We start from the raw sequence: 21081 nt of genomic DNA, 5'->3' as shown, positions 1-21081 counted from the left end.
ACGTTACCCAAATCACTGCTGGAGTTGGAAATCATCACTAACCTAGCACAAAGCGTTATGAGTATTCATATATACACACAGTGCCTCATCGTCAATGTCCTAAACAGTGCCTGCTAAAAAACATAACCTAGAAAGACACTGAAATCAGCTCAACAAAACATACGCTGGGAGCTAAAGAACAAAGTTTAAAATGCTTGTGTTTAAAAGTTCTGTAAATGTGCAGTAATTTGTGGCACCTACTCATAAAAACATCTAAATAAGGAAAATTTTTCAGAAGAGAAATTGAAGAGGGAAAGTTGTATTGTGTACAGTGTAAAAATTAGTAACATTGGAGTTTATCAGTGTAACTAATAATTTTAAACATTAAAATTATTTGTATTCCCTTAAGCACACATCAACCATGAGTCACAAACAGCTCCACAAATAGTCCACATGTTGTTTAATTTATAGTTACTGCTGGTATATAAGACAGTACTATTAAATATTTGATTAGCATATTTTATTGTATAGAGAAATACAGACTGCCAAACCTTGTCTGACTAAGATCTACAAAGCCCACTACTCTTGAAGGAGGAATATTAGTTAAGAGCATGGCTGACCTGGAAGTCCATCTTAAATTAGGTATAAGCCAGTATCACCAAGATGCTATTTATGGCTCTGACGTTTACATATCTGTGCAAAACCTTTTTGAACCCATTTAAAACAGAGATTACTTCTTTCTTTTTTTTTTTAATTTATTGGGGTGAGATTACTTCTTTAAAGGTATTATTCAATATGGAAAAATCCTTATGTTTATCCCCAAAACCGGTTCGTTCATATTTCAAAGACATCCCTCCGACAATCCTAGTACTTGAGAACTGGTGAATAAATCTTTAAGTTTACCTTATCCAGGCTCCTATTTTCTGTTTGTATATTCACCCTCAGGCTTTACTTTTCCATTGATGCATTCCAATTTAAAATATATTTTTGAATATAAGTTATTTTTGTTATTTTAAAATCAATCACTTATCCAGCATCTTGTGGAAAAACGATTCCACTGAAGTTAGTCTGATTATACAGATGGTACTAAAACGTAGTCATTTTGCATCATGTTTGCAAAATATATCAAACTTCCGATCTTGACAGAGACTACTGATGATATAAGAATTTCCTCTGATTGGTCACATAATCATCAATTCACAAATTTGGAACTGTATGGTACAGTAAGTAATACAATCTTTAATCTTCATTTTAGTTTTCAGGTCTCCTCCCTAAATGTCTATCTGGTCTCATTTTCTACTGGCTGGACATGTTACCTGCAGAGCAGCAAAAATCTGCTGCTTCTCAACTGCTTTGGGCTTAATAAAAAAGGTCAAAAATCAGGGTCAGTAGAGCACTAAGAAAACACCAAGTACTGTGGCTTTACTTTAGGGGATTTGTAAATATAAGATTTGCTTTGGTCTGAATTGTATTTAGAGATTGATGGAAGACTACTCTCTAGATAAATATAGTGTTGCTAGCTGGTTGTTTAAAATTCAGTATCTTTCTTGAGGTATAGCAACCATAACTATGTAAGATAAAACACAAGAGAAAAATAAGGTGTCTTATAGGAAATAACCAAGCCTATACTACTCATCACTGCACCCCTGGTGCTCAGAGAGAGTGCCTAACGCATTGTAAAACCTCATTTTTACAAAAAATCAACAGCAATGCAAAGACTTATAGCTTAATATCCTAGTTCATTTTTTAATAACTATATTCCCCTTGAAATTCAGATCTTTAATCTATTTTGAATCATACACCATGTTATATACAAACTAAACTTTCCTAAGACATAAAAGCAAATAGAGCAAAATATTGGTTAAACTGGTGAATCTAGAGGGAGGATATAAGGGGATTCACTGTAATAACACTGTAATAATTCACTCTAATAACAATCTTAACTTTTCTGTACGTTTGAAATTTTCCAAAAGAAAAGTTTTTAGGGGCAGCCAGATGGCTCAGTTGGTTAGAGCACGAGCTCTCAACAACAAGGTTGCTGGTTCAATTCCCGAATGGGATAGGGGGCTGCGTCCCCTGCAACCAAGATTGAAAATGGTGATTGGACTTGGAGCTGAGCTGCACCCTCCACAATTAGATTGAAGGACAAAGGCTTGGAGCTGATGGGCCCTGGAGAAACGCACTGTTCCCAAAGAAAAAGAGAAGAAAAAAAAAGGAAAGTTTTTAGAAGTCTTATTCACTTAGCCAAAGAGCTAATGTTTGAACAATTATTTTGATATTACATTTACCTTTCATAGCACTCTTACACATTTATTATGCTGAGCATATGTCCCCACACACAAAAATATGTAAAAAGACACTACTGGATTTTTAAAAATTCACATTTATTTGTTAACATCTAATTTAAGAAAGGCAAAGCCATTTCTGTAAGACTAAGACTATATAAAGAGGTAGAATAACCCAACAATCACACTTTGTATGTATGTTTACTAGGTTTGAACCAGTAAGTCAAGAGTGAGCTATCTTATCATTCAATGCCAAGTGCTGTAATACATAGGACCCACTGCAATCCTGACAGAATACGAATTTGCTGAATCATTTGTTGTTCAGTATCCTATAAAATAGTATGCATTAAGAGCATAAAATGAAACTTAAGACTACAGTCATGCTTTGTTCAAAAAGCAGAAATACTCCTTTTCCAAGTAAAGCAGTCAAGAATTATACATCTAAATTAAAGCTGTTTCCTTTCAATGACGCTGTTCTAAATGGCAGTGGAACTACTCAGACTTCCTAACACCTTCATTTGACTCTTCTAAATAACAAAAAATATCAGTATTTTGAGGATGGCCTGGATACATACAAAAACAGTTGCAAAATATCATCCATCCTCAACTCTACTGGATGTTATGAGTTAAAAAATAGGAGTCAAAAATCATTTGGGGTCAAAAATTACTTAGAATTCTAATTAGGATAATAAAGACCTCTGTGACCTCTTCTCTCCAAAGTCACACCAAAATAATAAGGAAAACTAGAAATATAAATAAGTTCTACCTTCATTTCAATGAATAGACACTAACTCTAACCACCATAAATGAAGACAAAAAAGCTTATGACCTCGGTATCACTGAAGAAGGTACCAATGAGAAGCCAATTCATATCTCAGAACCCTGGAAACGTTTAGCAATAGGAGGTATCAGATACCAAGCAGAAAGTGAGGGTCTGATTAAAGGTTTATATAACAACACCCCAAAACCGAGCTTCCATCTCTGTAGCCATATATTATCACTCCTCGAGACCTAGCAGGAGTCTAAAGGTTTATTCTCTAGAAAATCTGAAATAGACACACTTGAAATTCAGGAACAAGAGGCTCAACGGAGTTTGGGGATGAGACTGAAAATACGGAGATTTAAAAGCCCTGCACATGCTTACAGAGCTTGCAAACATCTTTTTAATGGACAATTCTTAATTATGAATGCACACCCCGAAATCACCAATCATTTGAGAAGGCCTCTAAAACATAGAATAAAACAAACAGCGGTGGGGGCACCATCAAAAACTTGAAGTTGAAAACGACAAGAAATAGAAGAAAATGTCAAACAAGCTATCTGCTAAGAAAAGATACTGTATTCATGAAACAGGAACAGAATATTAAAAAAAAAATTTTAAGTAATAAGAAACAAGAAAAAAGCTAGTAGAAATTTTAAAATATGACAGCTGAAATAAAATCTTCAATAGAATAATTTAAAGATAAAGTCAAAGAAATCTCCCAGAAAGTAAAACAAATTAACAAAGCTGGAAAATAGGAAATTACACAAACAATCCAGGAAGTCCAACATCCAATTAAAAACAGAAAATATAGGGAATAAAATTACGGGGGGAGGGAGGTGGAACACAAGTAAACTTCAAGAAGTAAATGACCTGAAAATGCCCACCATGTATCCAAAACCATGGATTTATTTTTTTAAAAAGAAAGAAAAAGACCCACCCACTAAGGTACATCAATGCGAAATCTGTTACAAGGAATTCAAAAAATTTAAAAATCTAAAAACTTCCAGAAACAAACTAAGCCACAAATAATGGACAGAGAATCAGAATGGTATTGAACTTGCCAGCAACATCAGGAGCTAGAAGATAATAAAGCAACGCCTTCAAAATCCTAAAGGAAAACTGTTTTCAACTTAGAATCCTATGCCATCAAATTTTCAGTTGAGTTAAAGGGAAGAATTAAGACCTTGTCAAACACGGAAAGTTTCAAAAAATTTCCTTTGCCATGCACCCTTTCTGCAAAAAGAAACTAGAGGATGACATGCTCCCAGGCAGTAAACCAAAAACAGTATCACACACAAGAGAGAGCCTAAGGGAATTCCCAAGGCAATAGCTGTGCAACAGGCCTAGTTAATAACCTACCCATAATTGAAGCAAGGAGAAAATATCTAGGAGCGATGTCCAAGAATAAAAAAAAAAAGCAAAAAAGAAAATACCTTTCTGATGGTTTGACTGTGTACAAAATCATTTTGAGAGGCTGTTGGAGGATCTGACAATAGGTAAAAGGAAATTCATCAAATAAAGGGAATTTTTAACTTCAGAGAAAAGGAAATAGTTATGAAGACTATTTGGCTTGACAAGGAATATTTATATGGGCATATTATTGTAACCATTGGATATCAATTTAACAAAAAACTGGGATGAAGAGTGGGATGAGATTATAAAAGGTTAAAATTCTCATCTAACATTAAATTAATGACTCAAGAGATGGCTATATAAGCTTATCTTTTGAAAATACAGACAAACATAACAGCATAAAGAGCTAAGGGATGCCTCTGAAGAGCAGGACTAGGAGTGGAGAGAGGTTAGGACAAGAGATTATTTTTTTCTGCTATCGTAAATCTTTTAGCAATATTTTATTTCAAACATGTGTATATATCACTGATAAAAATTAATTTTTAAAACTTCAGAAAGCACAGTATAAATTATTACAAAAGAGTCAATCACTAAGCCAACTTCCACTCCTACAGGGTCACACAGAATCTGAAGCCTTCAGAACACCTGTATCATCTGACTAAGTATATGAGGTAAAAAAAGCCTGCTGTATTATACAAAAATTAACTCAAAACATACCATAGGCTCACATGTAAAAGGTAAAACTAAAACCTTTTAGAAAAAAAATTTCAGGACCTAGGAATAAGACAGAGCTCTTAGATCTTTTAGATCAAAAGCATGATCCATAAAAAGAAAAATAAGTTAGACTTCATCGAAATTAAAAAATTTTGCTCTGTGAAAGCCTATGTAAAGAAGACAAGATATAGACTGGGAGAAAATATGTATAAACCACATATCCAACAGAACATTAGTATCTAAAATGTATAAAGAATTATCAATACTCAACAGAAAAAAAATCCAATTAGAAAATAAGCAACTGACATGAACACAGTTCACCAAAATATATACAGATAGCAAATAAAGATATAAAGATAAAAAGATTTTTTCAACACCTCTGGCCATCAGGGAAATGCAAATTAAAACCACAATGAGAGCATCACTACATGCTTCCCAGAACAGCTAAAAAACAAAATAGTAACACCACAAAATGCTGGTGAGGGTGCAGAGAATTAGATCACACACACTGCTGGTGGGAATGTTCACCAGTACAGCTACTCTGGAAACAGTTTAGTAGTTTCTTATAAAACTACATGTGCACTTACCATATGACCCAATATTGTACTACTGGGCATGTATTCCGAGAAATGAAAACATGATCACAGAAAAACCTATATACAAATATTCAGAGCAGCTTTATTTATAAAAATTGGAATCGGGGGCCAGCCGGTTAGCTCAGTTGGTTAGAGCGCGATGCTCATAATACCAAGACTGCCAGTTCGGTCCCCACATGGGCCACTGTGAGCGGCACCGTCCACAGCTAGATTGAAACAACTACTTGACTTGGAGCTAATGGGTCCTGGAAAAACACATTTATAAATAAATAAATAAATAAATAAATAAATAAATAAATAAATATTGGAATCAGCCCAGATGTTCCTCAACAAGTGAATGGTTAAACTGGTAAATGCATACCACGTAATACTACTACTCAACAATAAAAAAGAACTACTTATGCACATGACTTGAATGTATCTCTATGAAATTAATGCTGAGCGAATAAAGGCCAATCTCAAAAAATTACATCCTGTATTAGTCCATTTACATTTGTGAAATGACATTTTATAAATGGAGGACAAAGATTTGGAGGGGAGAATGGGAGGAAGGGAGAAAAGGGGTTGTAGCTCTAAGAGAATAGCCAGGATGCTTGTCCCTTGGAACTGTCCAGTATCTTGATTGTGGTGGTGGCTACATGTCCCTACACAAGTAATAAAACTGTAGCGATTACATACATACACACAATAAGTACAAGTAAAACTGGGGAAATCCGAATAAGAATGGTGTACTGACACAGATGTCAATATCCTGGTTGTGATATTATATTAGTTTCACAAAATGTTACCATTAGGAGAAAATGAATAGTTTACAAGGGATCCCTCTGTATTATTTTTTACAACTGCATGTGACTTTACAACTGTCTTAATAAAAATTTCAATGAAAAAAAAGTCTGCATAAGCATTGTTGTTGATATGAAAGAAACAAATCAAGGCTGTCCTCTGTTCTGATTTGATACACTGTACTTTTTGGGTCTCCAGAATAATGGTTTTTTCCATTTTCTGTTTTACAACCTTGGATACTCTGTTTCTGGGTCATACTGGAAACTTAATGTTCCATCACTAGTTGCTGTTTTCCTCAAAAACCTATCATCTTTCATCTCTGGGAAGGATAAATATCAAGCAATCACTATTGCTTGTAACTCAAAATATATGGCACTGTCATCAGAGAAAATTTTTTTCTTATTTCAGATTTCCCTTCAGATAAGTTTCCTTCACCAAAATTTTCTTCTAATCTTTTCAAATTCCTATTCTTACAATCCGAATGACTTATTCCATTAATCCCCAACATTCATCTATTTGAAGGAAGCAAATCCATGACCTTTACAAGACTTTTATCAGTTTAATATGTTCAGACAATGTTCTATTAACCTCAACACGTAGCTCCTTTAAACTCTTTCTTTATGACCTATCTCCATAAGCAGTTATCCCATGCAGATCACGTTAGCTAATAACAATTTATATTTTGTGCTAAATAAGGACTATAAATTAACACTCAACAAAACCCCTGCTTCTCCATTCACCATAGATGCTGCAACAGCACTAACTGGGCAAATTTGTATTTTTAAAAGCTGAAACAGATTGCCACTATTTCTCCTATCATACTTTCCCTTTTACAAACGAAACAAGAATATCAGTATCTCCTTTGCCACATCTTGCACACCATTATACACCATGATTCTTGAAAAGAAAATAATTATCCCTAACATTACCAGCTCAGCTCTCCTATGTTATAGCCTAGATTTGCAAAGAACAAGCAACCTGAACAAACCCCTTGCTATTTGGTGCTGACTTGTTACTTCTCCACTCTGTCAAAACAAAAACAAAACAAAAATACTGCAACTCCACACTTCAAACTGAAATTGACGAGGAGATTCATCTGATCAACTTTTTTCAAACAAAACAATGAAATTCTTAGAATGAGAAACATGGCTATGAACAGGGTTGGATCTGGATTCTAGTCAAAACTCTTTCACTAATTAGCCATACAATCTTTTGGAAATTACTTCACCTCCCCAGTGAAGTAATTCTTGACTCTTTCCTGCATTGATATTCCATGACCCTAACATTCTAAGGAGTTCTACGTGATACAACAAAAAAGCAAACCTGCCTTCAGTAGCTAGATGTGCAGACCAGCGATACCACAGCACAGGCAAGTACCATAAAGAAGCCTCTGGACGCGACGACTGTTGGTTAACCATAGCTGCTATCACTTGGTACAGTGAGGAGCTGTCTGTGATCAAAGGCTCTTTCAGAGAGCTGGGTTAAGTGTTAAATAGTTTTTATTTGTTCGGTTTTGGGGGGTTTTTTTTAGTAAGATACACATAAAATTGACCATTTAAACCATTTTTAAGTGTATAGTGCAATAGGGTTACGTATATTCACAGTTGATCTCCAGAACTTTTTCATCTCACAGAACTGAAACTCTATACCCATTAAACAACTCCTTATTTTCCCTTCCCTCCTGTCCCTTGGGGGACTATCATTTTACCTTCTACCATTCTGCTTTCTGTTTCTATTCATTTGACTTCAGATACCTTCATGTAAGTGGAATCACACAGTATTTGCTTTTTGTGCATTTTACCCATTTTTAAGTGTATAATTCAGTGGCATTAAATATATTCATACCGTTATGCAACCATCACCACTAACCATCTCCACAACTTCTTCACCTTCCCAAAATGAAATCTGTACCCATTAAGCAATAATTCCCCATTAACAGAATGAAACTCTGTACCCATTGGGCAGTAACTCCTCATGACCCAGTCCCCATGCTCTGATAACCACTACTCTACTTTCTAAATCTGTCTATACTAGGCACCTCATATACCTTATTAACACAATATATGTCCTTTTGTGTCTGGCCTGTTTCACATAGTACAGTGTTTCCAAACACTGTGGTAGTTTACATCAGAATTCCATTCCTTTTTAAGGATAATGTTCCATCATATGTACGAGGTGTGATCAAAACATATGGTGAATGATGTTGCTGAGTGCCACCCAACGGAAAGGCAGAGATCTTTAATATGAGAAGCAGTGCGTTGAACCTTAGTAACAGTGTGTGACAAGTTTCAACATGTTCGGTGCAGTCAGTCGGTGTGAGCTACAGTTGAGAGAAAATGTGTTTTTAAAGTGTGTCATAAATCATGCATCACGATCAATGCATTAACAGGAAATGGGCAAACGGTTTCATCCTCCATCATGACAACTCTCCATGACACACATCACTCCTAGTACAGCAATTTCTGTCAAATAAAAACATCACAGTGTGTCCTCATCCACTTTATTCATCAGATCTGGTACTGCGCGACTTCTGGCTCTTCCCCAAAGTCAAAATGACCATGAAAGGTAAACGTTTTGAATCGATTCAGAACATCGAGGCAGCCATGACAGCACAACTAAAGAGACTCATGAAAGAGGACTTCCAGAACTGCTTCAGAAAGTGGCAGGAACGATGGGATAAGTGTGTTCAAAGCGAGGGAGAGTATTTTGAGGGGGATTAATGGCAATGTGTCTTTTACTGTAATAATTTTTTTAAATTTAAACATTCACCATATTTTTAAATCACACCTCATATATACTACATTTTGTGTATCCATTAATCCCTTGGACATTTGGATTGTTTTCACATTTTGGCTACTGGTGAATAATGCTGCTAAACAGACAACAACTGCTGGTGATGATGTGGAGATACTGAAACCCTGGTGCAGTACAAGTGGGAATGTACAACAGTGCAGCCACTGTGGAAAACAATATGGAGTTTCTCAAAAAATTAAAAATAGAATTACCATATGATCCAGCAATTCCATTTCTAGGTATATACCCAAAAGAACTGAAAGCAGGGACTTGAAAAGACAGTTACATGATAAAGTTCATTTTTGATAAGTCAGTCATCCTAATAGGTGTGAAGTGACATCTCATAATGGTTTTGACTTGCATTTCTCTAATGATTAGTGATGTTGAAACATCTTTTCATGGGTTTAATGGCCATTTGTGTATCTTCTTTGGGAAAATGTCTGGATGGTTTTTAAGCAATCCTAAAACATGTGTTCAAATGAAAGAAATTCCTTAGGCACTCTGGCATTCCTGCAGCATGAGCCACTCCTGCATGAGTATCACAGCAGAGACATGTTTATAATGACACAAGTTTTGCTCATTTCTGTAAAAGGGACCTCTCCATATAAAATGGGCTCAGTTCAATTAATCAGCCAGTTCTTAAATACAAGTTAGTGGAACCACCCTACTCTTTCAAAACTTAGTAAAAACACTCAGAAAGGCAACAAAAAGGATGCACTTCTAGGGGCAAGAGGCTTTACCAATTTAATTTCTAGCTCAGAGCCCAGAGACTCCATTTCCCAATGAAGGATATCCCCTATGGAAAAACAAGTCTAGGGGTAGAAGTAGGATTACCACCACCAAAAGGTAGCACATTCAGTAAAACAGTCAACTAAAAATTTCTGCTTTGAACAAATCCATGTAACTACCGTATCACTGAAGGGTAATGCTTTCCTGAGCTCATACTGCCAAGAAGGTTAATGGCCAAATCAACCACTGAAATCTGCTCATCCAAAACCAGTTAACTCCTTAGCATATACGTCCCAATCCCTGAATTTCCAAGACCAGTTTTACCCTAAAATTACTCTATCAGCTGATATTCTTAAGTGAAATCTGAGCCCAGCCTACATCACATATACAATGGTCAGAAAGTAGATAGAAAGGAAAATATTAAAACCAGCCCCAATTCTATATGAGAGGATGCTGAGTGTACTATCTGTCTGCCTGCTTTCGGTCATTCTTTATCATGAACCGATGAAATGGAGGGACTCTTCTAGGTGCTTTGTATCTATAAGCAAACACAAAAAAGAAAAAGATCTCTGCCCTTATGCAGCTTATATTCTAGTGCCCTTCAATTCACTTTGAGATTGGTTAGTGTAATTTGTTTTTGCAACTGCCTGCAATAAATCTGACCAGAAATATTTACATAATTTCTGACACAGATGTGTAGAAATTAATAGTACACAGAACATTTTAAATACAGTAATCTTTGTGAGCACTGTAAGCACCATAAGCCCATAAAAATTATTTCTTCCAAGAATCAATAACCAGTAACTAACTAACATGACAGTGTCTGAAATAATGAGGGCTTTCCTCATATTGACAGTTGGGCCCTTCTGAATACCTGAGAGGTAACTAGCTCTATTCAAACCTCAGGAGGTTTTCACAACCAGGTAACAACTCAAATTTCACTATCAGTGATAGAGAATGCTCTAGATTTTTAAAAAGGCAACAACAAAAAAGAAACAACCCTAGCCAACTGATAAAATTTAAATGTCCGAAAAGCAGTACACATTCCAAGTATTTCTAGCCACCTGCGCGTTAGCCAGTTGGCTAGTTTAGACATCTAGACATGCCCTGTCCAACATGGTAGCCAGTAGCCACATGTGATTATTGAGCACTACCTCAACAATTTCCCGTCTTGATTACATAATAGAACATTTTGAATAAAATGAGCAAAACTACATTAAATTATGTTTTTTTAATGTAGCTACTAAAAATATCTTTGTAACTCACATTATATTTCTTGGACAGCACTGGTTTAAGACAATAGTAGACTTCTAAACCTGCCCACAGAGCGAATACATGTGTTGGCTGCATTCAATTTTACATATTTATTCATTGCTGTTTATACTGTTCAACATACTATTTAACCAAAAACAAACAAAAAAATCAAGCATATGAAACCTTTTTATATCAATATGAAAGTTTCAGAGTCGAAAGTGAAATTGTTCAGCAGAGCACTTTGAAATACTTGGGTGGCCACTGTGTGCAGGGCATTCAATCCATAAAGTAACTTGGGCCGCCACCCTTGAACAGCAGGGTCACATATTCTCTACATAGCTAATAGGCTCCTCCAGCGTACCTGGCACTATGCTGGGTGCTGTACTCTCACTGACCTATAAAATCCTCCCAACTATCACCCTATGTGGTAGGTACTATTATTAACACTAAAGAAGAAACTGAAGCAGAAAGGTTACGTTATTTGCGAAAGTCCCACAACTAGATAACAAGGATTCCAACCCAGCAGGCTTGATCCAAAATGACCACACATTTTCCCAAGTAAAATGACTACACAAAAAGGTTACATCATCTTACAGGATTGGGTTTTAGCTGAGTGTGTACCCATTACAAAACGAGTGAAGTAAATGGAGCCAATGCTCTGCTTCTTACCCTCCACCTCACCCTTCTCAAAAGCAGGTTCAAATCGACCACATGAATTAAATCCCTGATCTTACTACAGGTTTATTCTACGCTCCGTTTCCCAAAAAGTCCCAATCCCACACCTCTAGTCCAATTCCTATATATCCTATCATCTCCATGCAAGCTAACTGAGACACCCCCACAATTTAGGCTAGTCACCCCTCCTCCTTATGTTTACCCTTATCGTAGCACTTTCCACACTTCATTGTGATTGGTCCCACTAGATTGCTCCTAAAGGGGTCTACTATATTCACCACTTATCCCCAGTGCCTAAAACAGTGCCTAGCATTAGGTGCTCAGTAAATATTTGCTGAACTATCTAACCACCTGATCCATCCAGCTAGAGCTAAAAGTGCAATATTAAAAGCAAACTTAGTGGTAGGAAGTGCTAACCCACAGGCAAAGACAAGTTCTAAGTTTCACTAAACTCATGACAGATCAAGAGAACAGTATGCTACTTCGGAAATAATTATGACAATTACTATGAACCCCCCCTCAAAAAAGGGGGGGTAAAAATCAAAATTTAAAATGATCACTTGCCCAATTCAATTTCAGTACAATTTGTTTTATGAGGATAAATTAAGTAGCTGATATACACTTGTTGTAAGAAATCCAAATCAACGATTTCAATAATCTTACAGATTGGTTGAAATCAGCTTAATTTTGACAATTGCCAGAATTCAAAGACCACAGTTACTTTTTTAAATAATCTAAATATAAAACCAGTGACACTTAACAATGGGTTTCACTGCACTGCCCCAAGGCTGAGTGCTGGCCTTCAAGTAACAGGCAACCATGTGTCCTTTAAGGTATTTAACGAAACAGGTTTCACATGTAATTCATTTAATACAATTCCTGTTAATACCATTAAATTTTCTAACCAGAGTCAAAAGGGACTTTCCTAGAGGCTTCCCTTTTCCTAAACGGGGAAACCGATTAAAAAGGTCAATTTTTAGCTCTTATCTCCACACTAAGTAATTCTGAAACACGAGGTGAAAGTACATTAGAAGTCCTAGGGCTATGACTGGCAAAATACTTTCCTGTAAATTCTAACGTAAAGTAAAATAAATCTTTCGGGTCTGAGGTCAGAAAACTGATCATTTGCCTTCAATTACTGCTTCTGTTGATTTCTCAGAAAGGCTGTTGAGGCAAACATGCCCGAGTCCCACCCCAAGCACGAAGAGCCTCCGATTGTTTGACACTTCAATGGATTGATTAGTCAACTCGGAGCAACTCACTTTTCCCCTCTAATTTGCTTTCATTATTCCATACACAAACCCTCAAGTTTACTCTAACTTACGACCACATGGAATCTTCTTTTTGCCCTTAAGTATAAATTCAGGCCTTTACCAAATGACTACTAGTGCTTCAATCCCAAACACTAAAAAAAAACCAAAAAAAAAACCTTACAAATATCGTACATCTAGTAACGCCACACAAATATGGTAAAAGCCAGTCCAGTCGCTTATAGAAATGATTCTGAAACGTTGTTAATGTTGCCTATTTTGTAACAGCAGGCACGGAGCAGAGTGGGAGACTCGAAAGCGAAAGACCGGATGGAAAGCATGGGAAGACCCCGCCCCAGTAAGCTACATGCTGATTCAAACAGTAACTTGGGTCGGTCGCCTGGAATCGGAATCACTGAGACAAAGGCGTATATTAGGGGAAGCAAGATGTCTGGAATAAATAAAATGGTTTGCAACTACAGAGCCCGTACACCATCCTCCCACAGGTCTTACCTATGGTGGAAATAAAGGTGGTATTGAAGGCATCATCCGAAAAACGAAAAAGGACACAGGTCTTCCCCACTCCCGAGTCCCCGATCAGGAGCAGCTTGAAAAGCAGGTCGTACGTCTTCTTCGCCATTGGGAGGAGCGGCTCAGGCGCTCGCCGCCGGCGGCCCCAAGGGATCGGTCCCTCTCACTATGGCCAACTCCTCACTCGGGTGTTCTCAGGCCGGAGGACCGGGGAAGCGTGGGAAAAAGGAGGGCTCGAGAGGGCGCGGGCGACCTACGAACGGCTTCGTCGAGGATGCCTCGACGGCGGCGGCGTCCGTTGCCTCCGAGGGCGGCGACCGCAGCTCCGCAGCCTCTCCCAGCCGCTCCGCCCGGTTCCGGGGAGTCGGTCGGGACAAAATGGCCTCCCCTCCCCCTTCAGGGTTGCTCGGCCGGGACGCTCCCACGGGCGAGCGATCAAGCTCTGCCGTCAAGAGAGCGCGGTGGCGTGAGGACAGTCTCTCTCCCGAGCAGAAAGTCCGCGCTAGAACGCGGTGATGGCAGCGAACCAGGATCCCAAGCCGACGAGCTCAGCTACATAGCCACAGGAAACCAAGCCGCCCCGGCCAGAGCCCTTATCCCCGTGCCCTCTCACGCCGGCGTGCGCGCTGCCTGAGACGCACGCAAGGACGTACGCCCGCCCTTCCCTCGCGCCCTCGCCCTGCGGTCCGCCTCTGCGCACGCGCAACATAGGATGTGCGACCAGGAGGGGGCGGGGAGAGGTGGGCTGAATCTCCGGGCCTCGGTCTCAGGCCTGACAGAGAAGACAGAGGGGAGGGGCGAGAGAGGGCGAGGCCGCGGGCGCGCTCCCTGTGGCCGCCTGATAGGGTGCGCAGCGTTACGAGCACGCCCCGCGGGGAGGCGCTGCCTAGTGACTGCGCAGGCGCGGCACGCTGGAGTAGCCCCTTAACCCCCCTCCTTCTCCCTCCCGGGGTCGCCCTCACGTTTGCGCTGAGGCAGCTCTGGCTGGTGTGTGTCCCGAGTGTCGAGCTGGTCTTGACGCAGCGACGGGCTTGGGTGGCCGTGTGTTTCTGTGTAGCGAGCTCGTAAAGGCGAGAAAAAAAATCGTGCCCTGGGTCATTTAATAGCCTCTTTGCTAAAAGGAGATGCATGCTGGAGTCACCTCCCTCGTGAGCTAGTCGTGACAGGGGAAACATTAGAGCTCCATTCGGGTTTACTTGAGGAGCAAGAGTTGGCGTTCAAGGGAGCAGGGGTTTGAAATGGAGAAACTGGCCACGCTGCTCAGGTTGGGATGATGTAATCTGCCTTCCAGCGCGAGGAGAGGAAGAATGAGGAACACCTGGGCGCAGGGAGCAGCTCCCCACCGAGGGGAAGCTTCGGTGCTGTGCCCCACGCGGAGAACCCGCTCCAGGCTTCGGCGGTCCTTCTGGAACACAGAGCCCGAGAGCGCTATGCAGACGAGGCAGGTCCCCTCCCTCCCGCCAGAATTGAACCACCGGTGCCCAAAATTGAAGGACAGTGAAGCCAACCCCAACCGACGCTGCCTCCTCTTGCCTTTTCATTCGCCTTCCTTCCCTCTCTCCCCATCAGTCTTATTTGTACCTCCCGTTTCCTCTTCTTCCTTCTGTGGTTAAATATTCATTCTCCTGCCCTACCATCATCTGTGTTTCAGAGCTCCAGAACCTGGTGGGCTGGTTCCACCTGACATGAGGAAACCCTGAGACATCTGGAACGCAAGAAACAGATTAAGAAAGAAGTCAAATCTGCATTTCCACACACACAAATGCTTGTGTGTTTAATATGTAATTAAAATTAGTCTTTCAGGCAGTCAGGTACCCATTTCAGTCTCCTGTTCTTTAAAGACTTGTCTTACTGTTCTTCCTTGCCAACCACCCCTAAAGCTTCATTACTAAAGATACTTGTCTTCTCTAATACATCTCACTCTACGTTTTGTTTCTGTGATGACTCTTTTTCGTCTTGTCACTTAAACATTATTCTTTCAGTTGGGAAGGCCTTATTATGATAATACGAGCAATTCTAAAATAGGCTAGCAATGGGAATCCCAAAATGAGCTATGGTCAGTGCTTCATGGGTTTCTTATCAATTCAGAGCCTTAACTTTGAGCACCTTAGGAGTAGCTTCAGTGTTAATATGGTTCTTCTTTTCAAAATAAGGTCTATTAACTCAAGCCTTGGTGTTGTAAAGCATTTTAGAAATGTCACGATTTTTAAATGTACACAGCCTAATTAATTCCCCTACATAAATTTTGGAGATAATGGGCAGCTAAAAATTAAAAAAAAAAAAAAAAAAAACAGCCTTATCCTTTATCTCAGTTGTTTCCGACTTTTTTTATTAATGAAGAGTCTTTTCTCCATTGACTCCATAATCTGAAACTTTAGGAATTAATTATTAACAAATTTTACTTATTCCTGGGTTGGGATCATGGAATTTTAGAGCGGTCATATCTTTTAAAACATAATTCAACTCCTGCATGTAATTTACAGAGGAGTCTAAGTCTTAGTGAGGTTAGGGACTTGCCAGAGGTCACACTGTTAGTGGCAGAGCCAGCACTATAAGGACAAGCGAAAAAGGAAGAACTTCCACAGGACATCATATTGCATGAAGAAGAGACTTGGGAGGCTCAGCCAGTACTTAATGTTTGGCTTCCCTAAATTTAATTAAAGGTTTTGCTGGAGTAAGGCCTAAGTATCAAGCCATATCTCCCACTGAAGGCAGCTGGAGTGAGCAAGCACGGGAAATCCCTGACCCTAGGAAAAAAAGAATAAAATGATGTCTATGTAGGCCTAGAAGGTAAACCTAGAGTTGTGAAGTAACATTTGATAAACGTTGAAACATAGTGAAAGAAGATGCCAATTTAGTACGAACTTAGGGTTTATGCCCTTTTCAAAATTGCTTCCTACAGAATCTAGTCCAAATATTTGCCAAGCCAAGAAAGGAAATAGGTATATTTGTATGTTTATACTATTAATTAAGGTACTATTTTTATATTTTTCTAGGAAACGTACAGCTGGCCAGCTCATAGTTCCAGTCTTCAGTTTCAGCTCTGAGGACCTGCCTTATAAGAAATCCCTGCCTCAAAAGGTATTGACTCAGGATCATCTTTATCCCTCTTCCTGCATATATTTTCCACTCTCTGTACCTGATTTTTTTCCTCTTTAATTGCTCTGCCCCTTGCGCGCTCTGTTTTTCAGAATGGAGTCTTCCCTTGAATGGCAGCCCACTGCTGTGTCATCACCTTACTCTAGTCTCAGGGACTTTGTCTATTTACATACGGCTGTTTGCTGTGTTCACATTTCCAGTGTCCCCTAGGACTCCAGGAGATGCTGAGTACTGACTGCCCAGAGGCTACAACTTTTCGTTTCATGAACGCCTGCCAATAATTCTGCTCTGCTACATATCTTGATTTAGTCCTACCTCCTGTTAGAGAATGATTGCCTTGCCCCCTGAGCCTTCCCCAGCCCTCTGGATGTGTTTGTTCTAGTCTTCTCCAGGGATGCCTCAATTCTGAAGTGCTAGCCTCCTCAGATGGCACTTAAGGGGCTCCAGGCCCTAGACAATGAGCTTTATTTCCTGTCCTAGTTTCCACACTCTAGTCTACAGACAAGCTGAACTAGTAGTCTTCTCTACAGTTATTATGTATCTTCTTGATTTCATGCTTAGTTTGATGTGGTTCTCTCTGTGGGAAACGCACCCTCCCCTCACCCTACCTACATCGCTTCAGCCTTCAGCGTAAAGGTCCTCACCATAGCCAGTCTTCCCCAACACTCTCACCAGAAGGAACTTGTTTCTCCTTGAACTTCCGTAACTTTAAAAAATCAATTATGTTTCCCCCCTTCACAAGTAATACATATTATTTCACAGTTTCAGGTGTACAAAACAACATAATAATTAGACATTTACAACCCTCACAAAGTGATAACCCCAACAAGTCTACTAACCCTCTGACACCGTACGTAGCTATTACAGTACCATTGACTATATTCCCTATGCTGAACTTAACATCCTGTAACTATATACGCGTATGTATTTGTGTGTGTATATATATATATATATATAATTTTTTTAAATTATAGTTGACATCCACTACTATTATCAGTTTCAGGTGTACAGCGCAGTGGCGAGGCATTTATATAATTTATGAAGTGATCCCCCCGATAAGTCCAGCACCCATCCTACACCAGGCATAGTTTTCACATTACTGACTATACTCTCCATACTATGCTTTACATCGCCATGACTATCCCGTGACCACCAATCTGCACTTCCCAATTCCCCACTCTTCTCACCCATCCCCCCAACGCCCCTCCTATCCAGCAACCAACCATCAGTTTGCTCTCCGCATCCATGAGTCTATTTCTGTCTTGTTTGTTTGTTTATTCTGTTCTTTAGATTTCACATATAAGTGAGATCATATGGTATTTGTCTTTCTCAGTCTGATTTATTTCACTTGACATAATATCCTCTAGGTCCATCCATGTTGTTGCAGATGGTAATATTTTATTCTTTTTTATGGCAGAGTAATACTCCATTGTATAAATGTACCACAGTTTCTTTTTTTTTTTTTAACTTTTATTTATTTTAAGTGTGTTTTTCCAGGACCCATCAGCTCCAAGTCAAGTAGTTGTTTCAATCTAGTTGTGGAGGGTGCAGCTCATACTGGCCCACGTGGGGATCGAACCGGCAACCCTGGTGTTATGAGCATTGTGCTCTAATCAACTGAGCTAACCGGCTGCCCCCACAATTTCTTTATCTAATCAATACATACTTATTTTTAGACACTCAGAACCTGCTAATAAGCAAAACATTAAAACTTTAATTATTAAAACTTCTACCCCCAACCAAGGGAATGGTTAGCAGAAGGGAGGAGGTGGGGGAATGCGTGAAGAGGGGAAGGGGAACACAGTCAATGATATTGTGGTAAGTTTACACGGTGACAGATGATTACTAGAATTAGTAGAGTGATCACATCACCAGATACAAAAATGTTGAATCAGTATATTATACACCTGAAAGTAATATCACCAATATAAGCTTGTCTACCAACTGTATTTAAATTTAAAAAAATAATTATTAAAAGAAAAAACTTGTACCCTCAGAATAACCACTATTAGCATTTTGGTGTATAGCCTTAGAGAAAGTCTTCTTCCTTTGGCTCTTTATTTAGATATTTCTTATGACACATTTTCTACATATCATGAAAAATATTTATGTGCATATCTTATTTTCTCAAATTGGAACCTTTTTGAGGTCTGTGACTATTATATATGTCACTTTGCACAGTGCCTTGAATATACAGAAAAAAATATGTTTATCGAAGAAAAAGGCAAATGAAACTCAGAGATTCACGTTCTTTTTTCCTGGAAAACATATTAATTCAGAAAAATTTTCAAAATGTTGAAAAATTTGAAAATTCTAAAGAAGTGAATGGAAAGATAGTACTTTTGGAGCAATATTTTATTTATTTTAGAAAATACATAAAGAACTCACCTAACTGCATCACAGAGTTTATTTCTGTGAACAAAAAATACTGTTATGGCTAATAGAGCAACTGTTAAGGGATGAACACTAAACTTGGAGTCAGATACCCTAGACTCAAAACCCCGCTCTTCTACTGACTAGCTCTGTGACAATGGATGATTCATTTAACCTCACTTAGTATATTTTCCTCATATGTCAAAAGGATACAGTACTTCATGAAATTGTTTCAAAAATTAAATAAGAATGCATAAATGTAGTGATTATTATTATTAAGAGATAAGAGCAATGAATTGCACCATAAGGAAAATGAAAGCAGAAAAATTACAAGTGAGAATACTTATAAATGATTGAAGCAACAAGCCATCCTGGAAGAAAAATGATGCCAAAGGAAGTTGAACTAAGAAGAGAAATAGGTCAGATGAAGGAGAAATGAAAGACTAAAACTGGGAGAAGCAAGAATTAGAACTGACTTGAGTTGCAGAGATTCGATGGTTTCATCAAAAAGAGTAATGAGACCAAAAGAAAGAAATTCAATGGCTAAAGAACCCCTACACTCACACTAAAAACTTGATACCAGGGGTGGCCAGTTGGCTCAGTTGGTTAGAGCGTGGTGCTTATAACACCAAGATTTCCGGTTCGATCCCCTCATGGGTCACCATGAGCTGTGCCCTCCTTAAAATAAAAGCAAAAAAAAGCTTGACACCATCAACTGCATCAGATGAATCACGACTCACCTATGTGAGCAATTGGTTCAGCACAGTGGTTAAAAACAAATGAGCCTTGAGTTGGCTAAACCAAGGGTTCTACATCTGTCACTTGTTAAGCAGAGACTTTGGGTACATTACCTAACCTCTCTAAACCTATTTCCTTATCTGTAAAGTGGGAACAAAATAGAAACTACCATAGGTTGAGTGAGGATTAAATGAGATACAATGTTTGGCCTTTTGTTAATGTTCAGAAATACAATTACCACCATAAGAACTGAGAACACTTTTTCCGTTTGAGGATCATTAGCTTGTTGAAAAAAAGCAAATCTAGAGGGACGTAGGTTTTAAAATTACATATCTAGAGGCATGAAATACATTCTATTAATCCATGAGGATATTCTAGGAGGGAAAAGACTTCCCCTAAATCCATCTTTGCAACTTTATGCCTCTTCTAAAAGTGATTATGGATCAAGCAGGAACCCTAACCAGGCGAGGGACTGCACATTTCCATATTAAAATGTAAATATATAGGTTGGCCTCTTTTTTTAATGTCTAAAGGTAAACAATAGAATCATCCAAAGCAAAGGGTGATTATCTATTTTCTAATAATTCAACTATCTCGTATTAAAGTAATAACTGCTCAATTCATACTACATAGAAAATGGAGAGCACCAAGAAATAAACAAACATAATGGTTCTCTTTTAACATGAAGATGTTCATAGTAAACCCCTTGAGGGATCAATGCAAAACAGGTCTATAAAGCACACATCCATCAGAGGAACTGGGCTATTTATGGCAGTAGGGGTCAGAGCTTTGAAGAGCAAAGAAGGTTTTAGATAAACTAAGAGAGAGATGGGAGCAGAGAACACAGGGCATGGTAACTTGACCTGCATGAGAGAGTTTGGGAAAAAACCATAGAAGCACCTAAAAGTTAAGACACAATAGAGTTGGAGAGAAAAGGTACCTTCTAGAGGCAGAACCCAGGAGAGCACTGGCAAAGTGAGGAAAGAGGGCTGCTCAGGGAGATACTTGGAACCCAAGTGGAACGGAAATTAATTCAGCCTCAGATGTCTCTCCAGAAAACTGTATCCTCAAGTGTCAAGATCTAGAGCAAGACCCATCAGATTTAAAAAGACAGTGACAAGAGGGAAATGCTTTAACCCCATGCCAAGCCAAGAAATATGAAGCTA

The 21081-nt window shown here is 38.8% G+C and overlaps 1 protein-coding gene across 1 annotated transcript in view; it reads right to left on the bottom strand.

Moving 5' to 3' along the window:
• The window catches only part of RAB10 (RAB10, member RAS oncogene family), a 69203-nt gene extending 54663 nt beyond the window's left edge, over nucleotides 1–14540 (bottom strand). The window contains exon 1 of the mRNA XM_019712713.2: nucleotides 13688–14540. Within this exon, the coding sequence (XP_019568272.1) occupies nucleotides 13688–13814 (127 nt within the window). The 5' untranslated portion in view covers nucleotides 13815–14540. The remainder of the gene's footprint in view (nucleotides 1–13687) is intronic.
• Nucleotides 14541–21081: the final 6541 nt, after the last annotated feature.

Source organism: Rhinolophus sinicus, linkage group LG05 (assembly GCF_036562045.2).
Source record: "Rhinolophus sinicus isolate RSC01 linkage group LG05, ASM3656204v1, whole genome shotgun sequence".
NCBI classification, from domain to species: Eukaryota; Metazoa; Chordata; class Mammalia; order Chiroptera; family Rhinolophidae; genus Rhinolophus; species Rhinolophus sinicus.
Note: the sequence above shows the minus strand (reverse complement) of the source record. Positions and strands in the feature narration are given on the sequence as shown.